The sequence below is a fragment of the Rattus rattus genome, chromosome 18, assembly GCF_011064425.1.
Source record: "Rattus rattus isolate New Zealand chromosome 18, Rrattus_CSIRO_v1, whole genome shotgun sequence".
NCBI lineage: Eukaryota > Metazoa > Chordata > Mammalia > Rodentia > Muridae > Rattus > Rattus rattus.
The window spans coordinates 9,089,476-9,106,512 of NC_046171.1; the positions used below are offsets into that span (position 1 = coordinate 9,089,476).

General features: G+C 51.9%; 2 protein-coding genes across 3 annotated transcripts; one reads left to right on the forward strand and one right to left on the reverse strand.

The window, feature by feature from the left end:
• Positions 1-11: 11 nt before the first annotated feature.
• On the forward strand, positions 12-12,713 carry Dhx16 (DEAH-box helicase 16). Its single transcript, XM_032889092.1, is given in 21 exon segments — positions 12-390; positions 1,644-1,894; positions 1,995-2,160; positions 2,372-2,428; positions 2,820-3,074; positions 3,182-3,385; positions 3,466-3,660; positions 4,243-4,353; positions 4,463-4,578; positions 5,855-6,065; positions 6,240-6,338; positions 6,445-6,597; positions 7,745-7,885; positions 8,033-8,053; positions 8,055-8,196; positions 8,284-8,402; positions 8,547-8,614; positions 9,589-9,751; positions 9,830-9,991; positions 11,124-11,297; positions 12,498-12,713. Coding segments are annotated over 21 exon segments (3,144 nt in total). The 5' UTR covers positions 12-183; the 3' UTR covers positions 12,627-12,713.
• Positions 12,714-12,760: 47 nt separating this feature from the next.
• Positions 12,761-16,883, reverse strand: C18H6orf136 (chromosome 18 C6orf136 homolog). 2 transcript variants are annotated; one of them, XM_032889091.1, is made up of 6 exons: positions 16,734-16,883; positions 15,120-15,509; positions 14,668-14,756; positions 14,276-14,476; positions 13,131-13,200; positions 12,761-13,047 (listed from the first exon to the last, which is right to left on the reverse strand). In XM_032889091.1, exons 1-6 carry the CDS (start codon positions 16,791-16,793, stop codon positions 12,934-12,936), a joined length of 924 nt encoding a protein of 307 aa, XP_032744982.1. In that variant the 5' UTR covers positions 16,794-16,883; the 3' UTR covers positions 12,761-12,933. The 2 variants fall into 2 exon arrangements, with proteins under 2 accessions (XP_032744982.1, XP_032744981.1); XM_032889090.1 differs by having other exon boundaries at positions 16,722-16,883.
• Positions 16,884-17,037: the final 154 nt, after the last annotated feature.

The window sequence follows — 17,037 nt, forward strand, 5'->3', positions numbered from 1 at the left end:
GAAGAATGCGATTCCTTCCGGGTTTCGCGGTCCTGGGAGACGGTGTAGAACTACCCAATCTCGCACTGTGGACGAGGTGTCTATACGGCAGCCAGTGCGAGGCCGTGGCACCTCAGGCCTCTTCTGGCCTCGCCGCAGTCCTGGCCGTTCCGCGGTTGCTTGCCCGGAGCGAGACGCGTCGCCATGGCGACGCCGGCGGGGCTGGAGCGGTGGGTGCAGGAGGAGCTGCACTCGGTGCTGGGGCTGAGCGAGCGGCACGTCGCGCAGTTCCTGATCGGCACGGCGCAGCGCTGCGCCTCCGCCGAGGAGTTTGTGCAGCGCTTGCGTGACACAGAGACCCTGGACCTCGGCGGGCCGGCGCGGGACTTTGCGCTGAAGCTCTGGAGCAAGGTGTGTGCCGCCGGGACAGTCCACTCACAGCCAAATTGGCCCGTACGCTTATCCTTTTGTTTTGAGACGCAGTGTGCCTGCAACTTTCGATATAGCACACAGGCTGGCTTCGAACTTGCAGCGAGCCTCCCTAGTACTGGGATGACAGAGAGACCCACCGTTCTTGGTTTTGTTATTTAGGTATCATGCTAGGTGCTGGGCGTACAGGTCTGTGGAGAAGACTCAAGAGAGAGGGATTTACATACATTTTTTTAAGCTAGAGCGCTTGTTAGTTACAGTACATAACTCCAGACCTAAGGATGTAGCACAGTTGGTAAAATGCTTGTCTAGCACACTGTAAGCCTTGGGTTCAATCCCCAGCCCCGGGGAAGAGTCACTGAGAAAAACAGAACTATGAGAATTAGCATTTAAGAAATAGGATGGAGACTGCTCAGCAGTTAAGAACCCTTGTTGCAAAAGGGGGGGGAAGACAGACAGACAGACAGACAGACAGACAAAAACAAAACCCTTGTTGCGCATCTGGAAGACTTGAGTTCAGTTCTTAGCAACCAGGCCTAGTGACACACAACCAGTAATTTCAGCTCCAGGTCCAAGTACCTGTACACATAAATAAATGGAAAATAAATCTTAAAAGGAAAATGGGGGTTGGGGATTTGGCTTTAGTGGTAGAGCGCTCAGCCAAGCGCAAGGCCCTGGGTTCAGTCCTCAGTTCAAAAAAAAAAGGAAAAAAAAAAAAAAAAAGGAAAATGGATTATAGAATATAAACTACTTAAGCTCAGAACCAATTCTTTTAAAAAAAAAATTCTATTGTGGGACTGGAAAGATGACTCAGGGATTAAGATCACTAGCTGCGAACCCAGGTTCAATTTCCAGTGCTCACATGGCAGCTCGCAACCGTAACTCCGGTTCCATGAGATCTAACACCCTCACACAGCACACATTGCAGGCAGAACGCCAACGCACACAGAAACAAAAGTAAATCATTAAAATTAGGAAAAAGTTCTGTTTCGTGTATACGCCGCCAACGTGTGGCTGTGAAAGCATAACCTGTGAGTGTTGCTCCTCTCCCCTCCACCACAGGGTAGTGTTCAGTAATCATTTGCTAAATAGGTTCCTGGAAGGAGGTTCAGAAGCTGCGACCATGGAACCAAACCATGTAGAAGAGAAAGATGGAGACAGGCTTAAGATAAAGTAATCCCTTTGTAGGCAAATGAGGTACCGAGGAGGTCAGGAGCTGTCATATCTACTGGCAGGTGCCGCGGAAGGCCGTGGTTGAAAAGCCAGCTCGTGTAGCTGAGCGAGAGGCCCGAGCCCTGCTGGAGAAGAACCGATCTTATAAATTGTTGGAGGACAGCGAGAGCGGCGAGGAAGCAGTGGCCAGGGACGGGAGCAGCCTCCAGAAGAAGCGGAAGAGACGGAAACACCTGAGGAAGAAACAGCAGGAAGAGGAAGAGGAGGAGGAGGAGGAGGAAGAAGCCTCTGAGTCAGGGAAGAGGAAGACAGGGTAAGTGAGAAGGAAGGAGAGGGGGGATTGGAGCATGCTGTTGGCTGTGGGGTGCTAAGCCCTCTCGATACCCCACTTTGATGCACTGGGCCGGGTTCAGGGGTAGTAAATCACCCACGGAGGAGAAGCCAGCCTCAGAGGATGAGTGGGAGAGAACGGAGCGTGAGCGTCTCCAGGACTTGGAGGAACGGGATGCCTTTGCAGAGCGGGTTCGGCAACGAGACAAGGACCGGACCCGGAATGTTCTGGAGCGGTCAGATAAGAAGGTGAGTTGGGTAAACCTGGATTTGGCTGCAGAGTTTTCTCTGGGAAGACGAGAGTTGTCACCAGGGCTCCTGTGGGCTCTCTGGCTAAAGCCCTCCCTGCCCGGTTGAGATCCACAGAGGTTCTTCACAGAGGAGGGGCACTGAAGGGCACTTGTCATCCTGACAGGAACGGTATCCTTGGCCTCACATCCCTCTACATGATTTCTTCTAGGCTTACGAAGAGGCTCAGAAGCGCCTCAAGATGGCTGAGGAAGACCGGAAAGCCATGGTGAGAACCCCAGGTTAAGAAAGCAGTATCTGGAGACAAAGAGAAAGACCATTGGAGTGATTGGCTGTAGCAGGAAGGGTCGCAGAGGGAGTATGGTGAGATGCGTCTGGGTGGTCAGTCTCTAGAGGAGGGGGACTGCCTGACAGGAACCAGAAAAGAGTGGGGTTGGGTTGTAGAAGGAGAAAGTTACAAATCTTGTCACCTCGGCAGGATCGAGTCGTTGCGTCTGGGAGTAATTCCCCTACCTTTGAGACTTGATGAAATACCAAACAGCTAGCACCAGAAGGCCTCACGCCCACCTCCTCCTTGGAGTTTTTTTCACACTCCACGTGTAGGGAACAGTGTTGTGGCACTGGTAGGATGAGGATTTGACTGTCCCTTCTTGACCCAGGTCCCTGAGCTCCGTAAGAAGTCTCGTCGGGAATACCTGGCGAAGCGGGAGCGAGAAAAGCTGGAGGACCTAGAGGCAGAACTGGCTGATGAGGAGGTCCTGTTTGGGGACGTGGAGCTGAGCCGCCATGAGCGCCGGGAGCTCAAGTACAAGCGGCGTGTGCGGGACCTGGCTCGGGAGTACCGGGCGGCTGGCGAGCAGGAGAAGCTGGAGGCCACTAATCGCTACCACATGCCCAAGGAGACTCGAGGACAGGTGAGGGAACCGGTGTGGTGGCTGCTCCCTTCCCTCTCCTGTTCATAATTGGTAGAAGCAGTGGTGGGGAGGACCTTCTTCAGCTTTCTCGGCTGCTCTCCCCGTAGCCGGCTCGAGCCGCCGACATCGTCGAGGAGGAATCAGGGGCTCCGGGCGAGGAGCAGCGGCGTTGGGAGGAGGCCCGTCTGGACGCCGCATCCCTCAAGTTTGGGGCCCGAGACGCTGCTGCCCAGGAACCCCAGTACCAGCTGGTGCTGGAGGAGGACGAGACCATCGAGTTCGTCCGTGCCGCTCAGCTCCAGGGCGACGAGGTGAGAGGGAGAAAGTCCGGGGTAAGACAGGAGGGCCTCTCAAGGTGGTGGGGACCTCAGCACCTCTGTCCCTTCCTCAGGAGCCGTCATCAGGCCAGCCCCTGTCAGCCCAGGCCCAGCAGAAGGAGTCCATCCAGGCCGTGCGCCGCAGCCTGCCAGTGTTCCCCTTCCGAGAGGAGCTCCTGACCGCCATTGCCAACCATCAGGTCCTCATCATCGAGGGCGAGACTGGCTCCGGGAAGACCACACAGATCCCACAGTACCTCTTTGAGGAGGTCAGTCGTTACAGCATGTCACTTAGGGCCCACTCAGCCCTTGAGTCAGTCCTGGGAGACCCCCTTTGTGTGATGGTAAAGATGTCCTTTCCTGTCCTTTCTGCTAAGTCATGAGGCTTTTGAGACCGACGAGGCCACTCTTTTTACCATTTTGTTCTCCCCGCCATCACATCCATACCTGGTACGAGTTGTGAACGTGCAGGTCTCCCATGGGAGCAGTGAGATGAACATCACAGATTGGAACCTCTTGGGCTTCCATCCCGCACGACCTCGGCCCTGCTTTCCCTCTTCAGGGGCCAGAGAACTAAAAGTAAAAGGTGTTTTCCTACTGTTTAACCGCATGTCTCCCATTGCTTTCTGGGTATGCCTCGGCCAATCTGTCCCTGGTCGGTTCAAGTCCAGCAGAGCCCTGCCTATAAGCCAAGGTCTGCAGGCTGGCTTAGCATCCCCGGGGGCCCTTGGCTTCTCTCTTGTCTGTCTGTCCTTCTCTGGCTTTCATCCCATCTGTTCTCCTTTCCCTGCCCTGCCTGGCTCACAACAGCATGTCTAACAGAGGAGTAACCCCTCCTTCTCTCCTCTTAGGGTTACACCAAGAAGGGTATGAAGATTGCTTGCACCCAGCCCCGGAGAGTGGCGGCCATGAGTGTGGCAGCCCGAGTGGCCCGGGAGATGGGGGTGAAGCTTGGGAATGAGGTGAGGTCTTCGGGGATTTGTGAGATGGAAGCCTCTCACGTTGCTGGCATGGCCCCACACCTCAGGTCTGGTCATCCGTCATTCCAACCTCTTGACTGTCTGTGACCAGGTGGGCTACAGCATCCGGTTTGAGGACTGCACATCAGAGCGAACTGTTCTCCGTTACATGACAGACGGAATGCTACTCCGGGAGTTCCTCTCTGAGCCTGACCTCGCAAGTTACAGGTGCGTGCGTGCGTGCGTGCATGCGTGTGTGTGTGTGTGCGCGCGCGCGTGCGCGTGTCTGTGTGTCTGTGTGTGTGTATATGCTTTGCACAAGATGCCCCACCTCCCCGTCAGAGATTCTCGCTTCCTTTAATCTCTCTCTATTCTAATGGGTCCAGTTGGCTCTTATCTGTTCTTAGTGTTTTGAGACAGGGTTTCTCTGTAGCCCAGGCTAGCCCGGAGTCCACTATCTAACCTTAGCTGGCCTCAGTCTCGTGGGTCACATCGCTGAGAGTACAAGAAGAGCCACTAGGCCATGCACTGTTTGCTTTAAGTTCTTAGTTCCACTTCTTCCAGTGAGAACAGCTGTCTCTTGACTGATCCAGAGATGTCTGACTTGTTCTAATCCTAGGTTAAAGGAATCTAGACTCTTCCCTGCCTCTTTGTTCTTTTATATTTGAAAAAGAATTGTGTGTGTGTGTATGTATGTATGAGTGTGTATTTATGGTGTGTATATATGTATGTATGTATGTATGTATGTATGTATGTGTATATGTGTATGTATACAATTGTGTTTGTATGTATGTACGTGTGTATATGTGTACACGTATGTGTATATATTGTGTGTATGTATGTGTGTGTATATATATGTAGGTGCATTTGTGTATGTGTGTGTATGCAGTTGTGTATATATATGTATGTGTGTATGTATGTGTGTACATGTATGTATGTGCGCACATGTGTATATGTGTGTATATATGTATATGTATAAATATGTGTATATGTGTATATGTATGTGTGTGTATGTGTGCACGTGTGTATATATTTGTGTGTATGTATGTGTGTACATGTATGTGCGCACATGTGTATATGTGTGTATATATGTATATGTATAAATATGTGTATATGTGTATATGTATGTGTGTGTATGTGTGGACATGTAGGGGATCAGAAGACAGCTTAGAGGAGTCAGTTCTGTACTTTCACCATGTGCATTCGAGGGATCAAACTGAGGTCGGCAGGCTTGGTGGCCAGCACATTTACCGCTGAGCCATGTTACTAGCCCCGTCCTGACTGCTTCTCTTGGCCAGTGCCCGGATGGGCCGCAGATCACAGAACCCCCCACCATGCTCACCATCTGCCAACATTACATAATTGGAACATTTGACTTCTCCTTAGCCTCCTCCCACCTCAGTCCCCTTTCCCCCTGAGGTCCCTCCATCCCTCCCTTTGATCCAGCCCTGCACTGCTAAGCCCCTGCCCTTTGTCCCTTACCAATCTCCCACTTTCTCCCCAGTGTGGTGATGGTAGATGAAGCTCATGAGCGGACCTTGCACACAGACATTCTCTTTGGATTGATCAAAGACGTTGCTAGATTCCGACCTGAGCTCAAGGTCCTGGTGGCTTCGGCCACACTGGACACTGCTCGTTTTTCTGCCTTCTTCGATGATGCCCCTGTCTTCCGAATCCCTGGACGCAGGTTTCCAGTTGACATCTTCTATACCAAGGTGCCCCTCGGGAGGATGGGCTTCCGTGTGAGGCAGAGGAGCTGGGGCTGGCTTAGGAGGATGTCCCAGTGGAAGGGTCTAATGGACACCCAGAGAGGGGCGGGCATTGAGCAGGGACAAGAGCCTGCCTGAGCAAGTGGCCCTTCTGTGACCCTGTGTCTTCCTCCTTCCCAGGCCCCAGAGGCTGACTACCTGGAAGCCTGTGTGGTGTCCGTGCTGCAGATCCATGTGACCCAGCCCCCTGGGGACATACTGGTGTTCCTAACGGGACAGGTGAGTACTGTGGTGGGAAGTGGTTGGAGTGTTTCGGGGAGGATGGGGCTGGTGTGTGGGTCCTATGACTGACTCCAGGTCTCCTGCCATCCTGCTCCATATTCAGGAGGAGATTGAGGCTGCCTGCGAGATGCTCCAGGACCGCTGCCGCAGACTGGGCTCCAAGATCCGGGAGCTTCTGGTGCTGCCCATTTATGCCAACCTGCCCTCCGACATGCAGGCTCGAATCTTCCAGCCCACGCCCCCCGGGGCCCGGAAGGTCAGTGGGAGAACCTTTTACCACACACAAGCAAGGCATATGCTGTCCCCTTTGTTCCAAGTTGTTTGCCTGGCTGTTTGGACACAGCTGAGGGGAAGCCCTGGCCTTTCAGCTGGAGAGAGACGAAATCAGCATTAGCCTAGATAGTAAGCTTTCAGTTCAGTGTATGCCAGGCTGTATGTACTTAAGTGGATCTTTGAGGAAAATGGCTGGGGAAGTCCTAGAGGAGAGCTGAGGTGAAGTCTGAGGAGTGAGTTTGGGAGTTTCCAGCTACAGACAAAGCTGAATCAGCCGAAGGCCAGGACAGAGCTGTTGTAGCATTCAGACTTCAGACAGGCAAATGGCAACCGAGGGGTTTTAGGCAGAGATACGACTCTCACCAGACAATTATGTACTGGGGGTCTGGGGCTGGGGCTTCAGTGGTCAAGCACTCACCCAGCATGTGAGGCCCCAGCGTCAAGACCCAGTACACGCTGCATGGGGAGGGGGCTGAGGCGAGGATCCAGATGTGTCCAATAGGACTTATAGTCTGATGGGATGAGGCCGGGCATGTGAGGCTGCCTCAGTTTGTATTGGCTACAGGGAAGAGATCCGGGGCAGCACGGGAAGTCTGAGAAGGGGAGGAGCACAAGGGCTTTTCCTAGTGGTGGGAGGCTGCTCCATAAAGGGCTGAGGAGAGGAGAGGACTGCTCTGCTGAGGGGAGAGCTGGTGAGGAGCATCTCACAGAAGGAAGAGCACTTGGAGGGCAGGGACAAGCACAGGTGTGAGGTGTGAGGTGACAGGTTCACATGTTTAAAGGGACACTGCATGCTGTGTAGTAGGAGCGGGGAGTAAGCTGCTGTCAGAGGTGATGTGTGAGGAGAGATGTGGACACACTGTGTGGTAGGAGCGGGGAGTAGGGCGTAAGCTGCGGTCAGAAGTGATGTGTGAGGAGAGATGCGGACACTTTCCACTTTCCGAAGAACAACCCTATCTATATTCGGCAGTGTTCCCTCTCTGCTGTGCCCCTGCTGACTGCTAGCCCCACCTGTCACCCCTCTCCTGACCCTTGAACACTGCCTTCCTTTGCCCTACCCTCACTGTATCCTGCTTTCTTGGACTTTCTAGGTGGGCTGGGTCCCTGGGTGACTCTGTCCTCTCACTTAGGTGGTTGTGGCAACAAACATTGCAGAAACTTCCCTCACCATCGAAGGCATCATTTATGTGCTGGATCCAGGGTTCTGCAAGCAGAAGAGCTACAACCCTCGAACAGGCATGGAGTCGCTCACCGTCACACCCTGCAGCAAGGTCAGCTTACGTCTCCCTGAGGTAGAGGGAGGGAGACACACTGTCCCCAGAGAAAGCTTGATTCCCAAGTAGGCTTCAGGATGGGGATTAGCATACTTTTTCCATAACACCACCCTGACCATGCCTGTACCTCTCCTTCCTTTCTAGGCTTCAGCCAATCAGCTGGCCGGGCCAGGCAGGTCGAGTGGCTGCAGGGAAGTGCTTCCGCCTGTATACAGCCTGGGCCTACCAGCATGAGCTGGAGGAGACCACAGTTCCTGAGATCCAGAGGACTAGCCTGGGCAATGTGGTACTCCTGCTAAAGAGCTTAGGTGACCAGGCTGCCTGAGTCCTCCTGCTGGGACACTGGGGTTACTGAGGCTATGCAGGACTCACCCATTCTTTATTCCTTTCCCCAGGGATCCACGACCTGATGCACTTTGACTTTCTGGACCCGCCACCATATGAGACCCTGCTGCTGGCTTTGGAACAACTTTATGCACTTGGTGCCCTCAACCACCTTGGAGAGCTCACCACGGTGAGCGGCACTGGGGCTGGGACAGTGTGAAGGAAAAAGTCTGATGGCTCCAGGGACCCCTTTGGTGATGGTGCCAAGGACCCCTGGAGTGGTGGTGGAAGGAAGCTGAGGGAAACTGACCTCACCTTTCCCTCTTCCTTTCAGTCTGGTCGAAAGATGGCAGAGCTGCCCGTGGATCCTATGTTGTCTAAAATGATCTTGGCCTCCGAGAAGTAAGTCTTCCTACCTACCCACCTAGTTCCTGGCACAAACTGGCCGTGCTTCCTCGGTCTCAAGTATCCTCTCTCTCCTTGTCTCTTCATCATGATGTTACTGTTTTGTTTGTTTGTTTTTAATAAATATTATTTAAGAAGCTTTACCATCCCTTATGAGGCCCACGTGAACCACTGTCCTGTACTTGATAGTGATGGTTGGTGGCACAAATGGTTAATTAGTGTAGATACAACCCAGGGACCAGCAGTCATAGCACAGACAGAGGCAGAGGCAGACGCAGACGACCCCTGAGGTCTCGGCTAGCCAGGGTTACATGGTGAGGCGCTGCCTCAAAACCAAACCAGTTAACAAAATAAAACCCAGGACCGTGAATGGAAGCAAAAGACCTCCTGTGTGTGTGGTGGGTGCTAGGAAGCTGCTACCTCTGAAACATGACTTCCCAAGGCTTCAGAATAGGAGCTTTAGATAGGTCTGTATGGGACCACCTTTAAAAGATGTCATTGGGGTTGGGGATTTAGCTCAGTGGTAGAGCACTTGCCTAGCAAGCGCAAGGCCCTGGGTTTGGTCCCCAGCTCCGGAAAAAAAAAGATGTCATTGGTTAAAAACACCAATTGCTCTTGCAGTGCATCCGAGTTCAGTTCTCAATCATGTAACTCCAGCTCTTCTGACTTCCACAGGCATGTGGCACACAGATATGCACACAGGCCAAACATTTAGTTACTTTGGTTTTGGTTTTTTTTTTTTTTTTTTTTGTTATTTTTGTCTCCCTCCCCTGGCCCCTCATCCCGACCCCCAGCCGAGGACCGAACCCAGGGCCTTGTGCTTGCTAGGCAAGCCTCTACCACTGAGCTAAATCCCCAACCCCAAAATAAGTCTTAAGAAAGATGTTCCTCTGCTGTGTTTGAGATCAGGATCTCTGTGTCTGCTCTCATGTGTTTCCTGGTGACTTCATCCTCTTCCTGCCCTGCTCAAGGTATAGCTGTTCAGAAGAGATCCTGACCGTGGCTGCTATGCTGTCTGTCAACAATTCCATCTTCTACCGGCCCAAGGACAAGGTTGTCCATGCTGACAACGCCCGTGTCAACTTCTTCCTCCCTGGTGGGGACCACCTGGTTCTGCTGAATGTGTACACGCAGGTCACTGGGCACATGGAGATTTGGGAAGTCTGGGGGACTTGAGTCCTGCTGTGTACTTAAGGCCTTTAATCTCAACAGTGGGCAGAGAGCGGCTACTCTTCCCAGTGGTGCTATGAAAATTTCGTACAGTTCAGATCCATGCGCCGAGCCCGGGATGTGCGGGAACAACTAGAGGGGCTCTTGGAGCGCGTGGAAGTTGGCTTGACTTCCTGCCAAGGTGACTACGTTCGTGTGCGAAAGGTCAGTGTTTTTGATACTGTTAATTTCTTTTTTTTCCTCTTGTCTCTTTTTGTTTTTTACAAAACAAGGTCTCTTTGTGTAGCCCTGGCTGTCCTGGAACCCACTCTGTAGGCCTGACTGACCTTAAAGTTTGAGATCCACCTGCCTCTGCTTCCTGTGCGCTGCCACCACCTGGCATTCTGTTTTTCCTTTCATTCATATACATATACATACACATACACACACACACACACACACACACACACACACACACACACACACACACACATATAAATATATATGCACATGTATAAGGCAATGAACAACCTGCAGGAGTCACTTTGTTGTGTAACAAAACTTTTCCTGGGGAGATGCTATACACATCTCTCACCCCAGATAGGGAGCCCACAACAGACCAAAGTACAAATACCACCGAAGTCTGACTTTATGAACTAATGAGTTTTGTTTGGAACTTACAGGAATATGGATGAGGGATTACTGGGTTACTTACAGAAGCAGAAATGCCTCAAAGACAGCATCACCAAAGCCCACCCCATTATAGGTGGCAGCTCACAAAAGCTGGGAGCCTGGATCATATTGCACAGCTTCAGGCTCTTCAACAGGTTGGATAGTGTCCTTTCCAAGTGACTTGGTTGATCTAAACCTCTTTTAGCTATTTTCATTGGTTTCTGTTTCTTCTAAGCAGCTAGTCAGATCTCAAGAATTTTTGCAGTTTGGCTTGTCTGAGGGGGACAGACACAACATTTATTGCTTTCTCTGGCCAGAAGGGGTCTAGTGAATCTGGTCAGTTTTTGGAACTTCCTGAAGCTGTTTTGAGTTGTTTACCTTCCAGTTTAAAGAGCAAGGTGGTATGTTTCAAACTCAGAGGAAACTGTTAACACACTTCATTCATTCACATCACCACACCTCCAGATTAGCGTTTCTTGAATCCACTACCGAGGGCTCACAGCAGCTTCCCTGCCTGAGCTCTCTCCTGGTATTATTTATTGGAACCCATTCTTCCCTATATAGCACATCAAGTGGGTTCTTCACGGATTCCTCACCTTATTAGTTCTCTGGAAACCTGATCTCAGACGTGGGAAGAATAAGGCCCCCGAGTGGTGCCTGACCTGTTTTCTTGCCTGATCCTTAGGCCATCACTTCAGGTTATTTTTACCACACAGCAAGGCTGACTCGGAGTGGCTACCGCACAGTGAAGCAGCAGCAGACAGTGTTTATTCATCCCAACTCCTCTCTCTTTGAACAACAGCCACGCTGGCTGCTCTACCATGAGCTTGTCTTGACCACCAAGGAATTCATGAGACAGGTAAGGTTCTGCTCGTTCAGATGGTGGGGACTGGGAGACAATGTGCTGGCATTTTAGGTTCAATTCATATTAACGGGACTGGCATGGAAACAAGGTCCGTTAGTGTAAGATAGGGTCAGATGTAATTAAATATAAATCAGATTTTTTTTTTTTCTTTTTTTTCGGAGCTGGGGACCGAACCCAGGGCCTTGCGCGTGCTAGGCAAGCACTCTACCACTGAGCTAAATCCCCAACCCCTATAAATCAGATTTAATGTAAATTTGGGATGTAGCTCAGCGGTCCTCAGCACCATTGCAAGTAAATATAAGAAATCTTTTCTAGCAGCTGTCTAAGATCTGAGAATTGTAAATCATTTAGTAAATATTTTCATCTGTAATGAAATCTGGTGCCCTCTTCTGGTGTGTCTGAAGACAGCTACAGTGTACTTATATAGAGTAAATAAATAAATCTTAAAAAAAAAATAGTTGAAGCTGGGCTTGCTGATGTAGGTCTGAGGTGGTACTCAAGGTGAGGCAGGAGGCTCATACATTCAGAGTCTATGGGGGCAACATAGACACTTTCTCAAAATAAAAGTGTGAGGCTGGAGAGATGGCTCAGTGCTTTAGGCACTCTGTCCTTGCAGAGGTCCCAGGGTCAGTTGCCAGCACCCACACGGTAGGCAGTTCAGAGCTGCCCTTACTGCAGCTGCCCGGGATCCTGTCTTCCTCTTGTGGCCTCTGCAGGCACTGTACTCATGCATTTACACATACACAGAACCAAGAGAAGAGTCCTCAGTCAAGAGCACTGGCTGTCGTTTCTCTTCCACAGAAGCCAGGTTCAACTCCCAGCATCCACATGGTGGCCCACCTGCCTTTAACTCCAGTTCCAGGGATCTGACGTAGTTTACAGACATATGTGCAGGCAAAACACCCATATACATAAAAATTTTAAAGTATGGACTAAATAGAGGGAGAGCTGAGGAAATGCTTGTGCAGCAAGCATGAGGTCCTTGGTTCTAGAATAAATAAAATGTGCACCAAGTTCTGGGGCCACACAGGCACATTAAGCGATGAGGGGTAGACCCTTGCGGGTCTTTCTCCGGCTCACTTCCCTGGTAAGCACATGTCCAGGTCAGTCTGCCCTGTTATGAAGAAGCAGCCAAGTGTCTTTTCCTTTGGAAGTAAAGGAGCCCTACTGATTTCTGCTCCCTCCCTCTTACAGGTATTGGAGATCGAAAGCAGCTGGCTTTTGGAAGTGGCTCCCCACTACTATAAGGCCAAGGAGCTAGAAGATCCCCATGCTAAGAAAATGCCCAAAAAAGTCGGCAAGACACGAGAAGAGCTGGGTTAGACAGTGACATGGACTGTGCCTCACAGCTCTTTTTTTCCTTCCATACTTTATTTAATATCTAGTAAATAAAATTATTTTTGGAATGAACTGTGTGGGAATTTTGGGACCCAGAGAAAGTGACATGAAAATCCACCTTATATCATTGCTTAAACTTTATTATTTACACGTTAAATTACACAGCAGCTTTACACAGCATGATGGGAAGAAGGAAGGAGAGTGGAGGGCGGCAGCTGGCACGACATTCCTGTCTACCTCCACCTCCTTTTGTGCGTAGCAGTCTTCAGTGCGGCCTTCACCCAAGTCTGGATCAGGCCTTGGAGCACAGGTGTAAGCTGGGCTCAGGTTCTGACAGCCCCAGGGCCACCAGGGCTCCCACAAGCAGCTTTTTCACAGGCGTTGATGGTGAGTGTGAAGGCATCAGCTGCAGAGACAGGTTCATGGAGGCTGGGGAGGAACACGGACATGCTCTATCCTTCACCCTCCCAACCCAGGCCCAGCACTCACCTTGTCCAGGTGATGGCGACAAATGAGGCCACTGGAATTCAGGTAGAAGGTGGAAAAGGCATCAAAGGTCCTACGAAAGGGAGAGGTTTTCTGAGAGAGGTAAGCTGCCCTAAAGCTTAACTCAGGTACTTGTTAAAACGAGTTCCTAAAGTCTGCTGTGCCATTAGGTCATCCGGTGAGCTGCTTTATCTGAGATAGGATCTCAGTACCCAGCCCAGGCTGACTTCAGCTTCAACAACGGGACTGTCAGCCACACCACTGCACCCAGCCACCTGGGAACTAATGCTCAGGCTGAATTAAGAGCAACACAATCAGAGTGTCATTGGCACAGAGGGCCTCAAATGTGTTCCGCTGTGCAGCAAAGTTGTTGAACCACGACCTGTTTTACAGTTGTGGGTGGGTAAGTGCTTGTGTCTCGACGAAAGACAACAAACGGTCCTCTCCTCCATCACGTGGGTTCCAGGTACTGAACGGAGGTTGTCGGGCTCGGGGGCAAGCACTTTTCCTTACCGGGTGAACCATCTCACCAGCCCAGATATCAGTCATTTACATGCTTCAGTACAATGTTAGAGGCTGGAGCCTAACAGTTTTGGGGGATGCACCAGCCAGAAACTTAACCATGTACTTTACTTAGAGCTAAATTCAGGACACAAGTGTTTTTGTTCATTTGGTTCCTGAGGTGGGTTTCATGCAGCCTAGGCTGGCCTTTAACTCCTGATCCTCCAGGAAGTTATTTGTTCGATAACTAAGTACTTGTCACCCGTCAGGTCCAAGGAACATAAGAAGAAACTCAAAGTCAGGAACAATTTCTTAATAGACACAAAAATCCACTAATTTTATGGAAAGCAGGCTGAGCCACTGAGATGGTTGTGTACAGGTACTTGCAGGAAAGCCTGAAGACCTGAGTTCAATCCCCAGTATGCGCAGTGGGGGAGAGGACTCATGCTCACAAGCTTTCTTCTGAATGCTCATTTATTTGCTCTAAGGTGCACTACCACATGCACACGGACATAATAGACTAAAAATGTCTACCCTTGGGAAGTCTACAGCCAAATCAGGGTAAGCAAAGGACTGCTGGGAAGCAAGTCACTGTGTTCCAGCCCTTCCCTCCTACAGGGCCACAGTGTTCCGGCCCTCCCTCTTACCGGTAAAGATCCTCCTTATCGCGCCTGTAGAATCGCAGGAACAGCATGTGTACGGGCAGACCTATCAGGCGCCAGCGGGCTTGTAGGGTCCAGTTCTCAGGGTGGCGGGTCAGCTGTAAGATCTCCAGTCGGAACTGTGCAAAATAGTTCCAAGCCAGGAAGCGGCAAAGGGTCAGGGACATAACGTAAAATGTCCGGCCCCTGTGAGAATCAAAGGGACAGGAGTGTCAGGACTGCAGAACCGCTTATGCCAAGGTGTGTGGGGGAGTGGGGTGGGGTGGGAGGAGTGTTGGGGGGGATGGTCTCAGAAGCAGCTGGAACCTTCTCTGGAACAAGGCCCAAGTATTTATTTAGCAAGGGTCCTCTTCTCCCTCCCTCGTCCCAACTCTCACTTGGTGCGAATGTTCAGGATCTCATTGATGAATTCCACATCCATTGAGTATATGGTGTAGTCATGGGAGCGGAGGAAAAGGGTGGGAAGCTAGGTGGAAGAAGACGGCAGTGGACTCAGTAGGGAAGAAGATCTGGTTTGAGGATACATGTAAATATTTGAGACAGGGTGTAGCCCAATCTGGCCTTGAACTTGGAATCCTCTTCCCTCAACCTCCCGAGTGTCACCAGTTTGGCTCCTCCGTTATCTATTTTTAGGGTCTTCTAACATCCACTCGCAACCTCCCCCCCAAGTGAAACGTCATTTCCAATTTAACCGTCCTTAATTCAAACAGGGACACCCTTTTCTCAGGAAGGTATCTCATGGCATGGCTCTACGCCTGTCTCATGTTACCAAGACAAGTTAACTGACTAGTCTCCGTATTTTCCTGCTACAGATAGATGAGCTGCTCACCTCTTGTCTTAGTCTCTCATGCATGACAGCCAGGTGTTCCTCCATACTCTGATCTCCTGATGGAGTGGTAGAGGAAGGGTGGGAAGTCCCAGGGGCTTGGAAAGGTATCACAGCCCCAGGATGGGGGCAAGGAGGTCCCTCAAAAAGGCTCCTAAGCCCATCCAGGCAACCACTGTGTAGGTCCGGTCCTGGTCCCTCCTCCCTCTTTCTCAGAGGAAGAACCGTACTCAATGAGTTGAGAACCTGGACCTGAGAGAGAGGTGGTGGAAGAGGGTTGGTAGGAGGATGTGGGGGTGGTAGTGACCCATGAAGGGGAAAAGATGGAGAAGTCGGTGGAGTGGAGTGGGGCCATAGGGGTGGGAATGGTATTGGCCGAGGAGAGAGCTGGTCCTGGGGAAAAGAGAACAGAAAGAAAAAAAATCAGATGTCTAAGCATGGTGGTACCAGGGGCTGAGACAAGGCTGCTCATGGGTTCCAGGCCAACCAGGGCTACACAGAGCTAGTTTTAAAAACAAAACAAAACAAAACAAAAAAACAAACAAAATCAGCAAACGCTCCTTCATCTGAGCTGGGCTGTTAAGCCTCCAATCCTACCTGCTCCTACCTGCAGAAGAGAGTTTACCAGAGGAAAGAGATGGGCTCATCTCTACCTTCAATGAAGACATGAGGAAAGGGTGCCAGAGGACAACAGCACCACTGCCACCTTCCCCATTTAGAAAGCACCGTTATATTTACGATCCTATCATTACTGAGACAGTTCTGCAAAGAATGTCTCTCGTGAATGATGAAGGACTGGTTTATTGCCCCATGGGAGAAAGGGTGTGATCTATAACTTGTATCCATGACTCTGAAACAGTTGTGCCAGGGTAAAGAGGATCCAGGTGAAGGTATGAATAATTTTGTGTTGACTCTGTTGGAACCTCTGGCACTTTCCCTGCACCTCGGTTTCCTGTAAATAGAGGAGGCCTATATACAGGACGGTGCATGTAAATTAAGCTTCATCACCCATAAGGTAGTATCATTATATATTACATATAGATGATAATTTTCGGCCCCATTAAATGACAATCGGGCCGACTGCCGTAGGGTGAACTCTGTCACTAACGCTGTTACTGCAAGGATGGCAGGTCACCTGAGGTCAAGCCTGATTGATTCCAAGTCCCCCGGCGCCCAAGGAACCCCGGGGGTAGGGGTTCCACGGGACCTTGCCCAGCCCTCCAGGAGCCTTCCCCGTCGGGGGCGTGGCTGTGCGCCCGCCGTACCGGGTGCAGCGGACAAGCCTTGCGAGCAGGACCGTTCTGCAGGTGCACCACAGGCCCGCAGTTCCGGCCTCTCCGCCCTGCCCTTCAAGTCACCTCCGGGCACAGGTAACGAACGGTAGGGCAGGGGCGTGGAGACGCGCCTCACACGGGACGCCGCTGCCCGTACCTCATTGGGGACATTAGCCCTCACAGACCCCGCGCCCCCGGCGCGTGCAGTGCACGGGTGGGAAGGGGCGGCGGGGGCCTCTGCGCCTGCGCGGCCCGGCGCCCCGCCCCTCGCCCGGCTCTGAGGAGGGTCTTCGCCCGCCCCTCCGCTGCCCGCCGCCCGCCGACGCCTCACCTGGGGTCGCACCTGGTAGGCGCGGAGGCAGGGCCGGAGGCGCCGGGCGGCTCCCGGGCTCGGACGGTACATGGTGTTCTGGGGGTGAGAGGGCGCCTCCCGCGTCCCGTCTCCTCTCCGGGCAGCGCGCCCCGGAGCCGGCTTCGTGAAGGGGAAAGGAGGGAGGGGGCCGGGGCTGAGGGAGGGAAACGGAGACACCGTGCGCCTGCGCACAGCGGTCCCGCAGCAGCCCAGACGCCGCTACGCGGAAGTGCCCCTGCGCCCGGCGGGCCGGAACGCTCCCAGGGCGCCTGCGCAGTCTCTTGTCAGGCCTGGC

What these genes read in the sequence shown, in the direction of transcription:
- C18H6orf136 (XM_032889090.1), bottom strand. Translation starts at nt 16,793, where the DNA reads ATGTACCGTCCGAGCCCGGGAGCCGCCCGGCGCCTCCGGCCCTGCCTC. An exon ending in CCTACCAGGTGCGACCCCAG is followed by an intron (nt 15,510 to 16,721) that starts GTGAGGCGTCGG and finishes TCTTTTCCCCAG; the next exon opens with GACCAGCTCTCTCCTCGGCC. An exon ending in ATCCTGAACATTCGCACCAA is followed by an intron (nt 14,477 to 14,667) that starts GTGAGAGTTGGG and finishes TGATTCTCACAG; the next exon opens with GGGCCGGACATTTTACGTTA.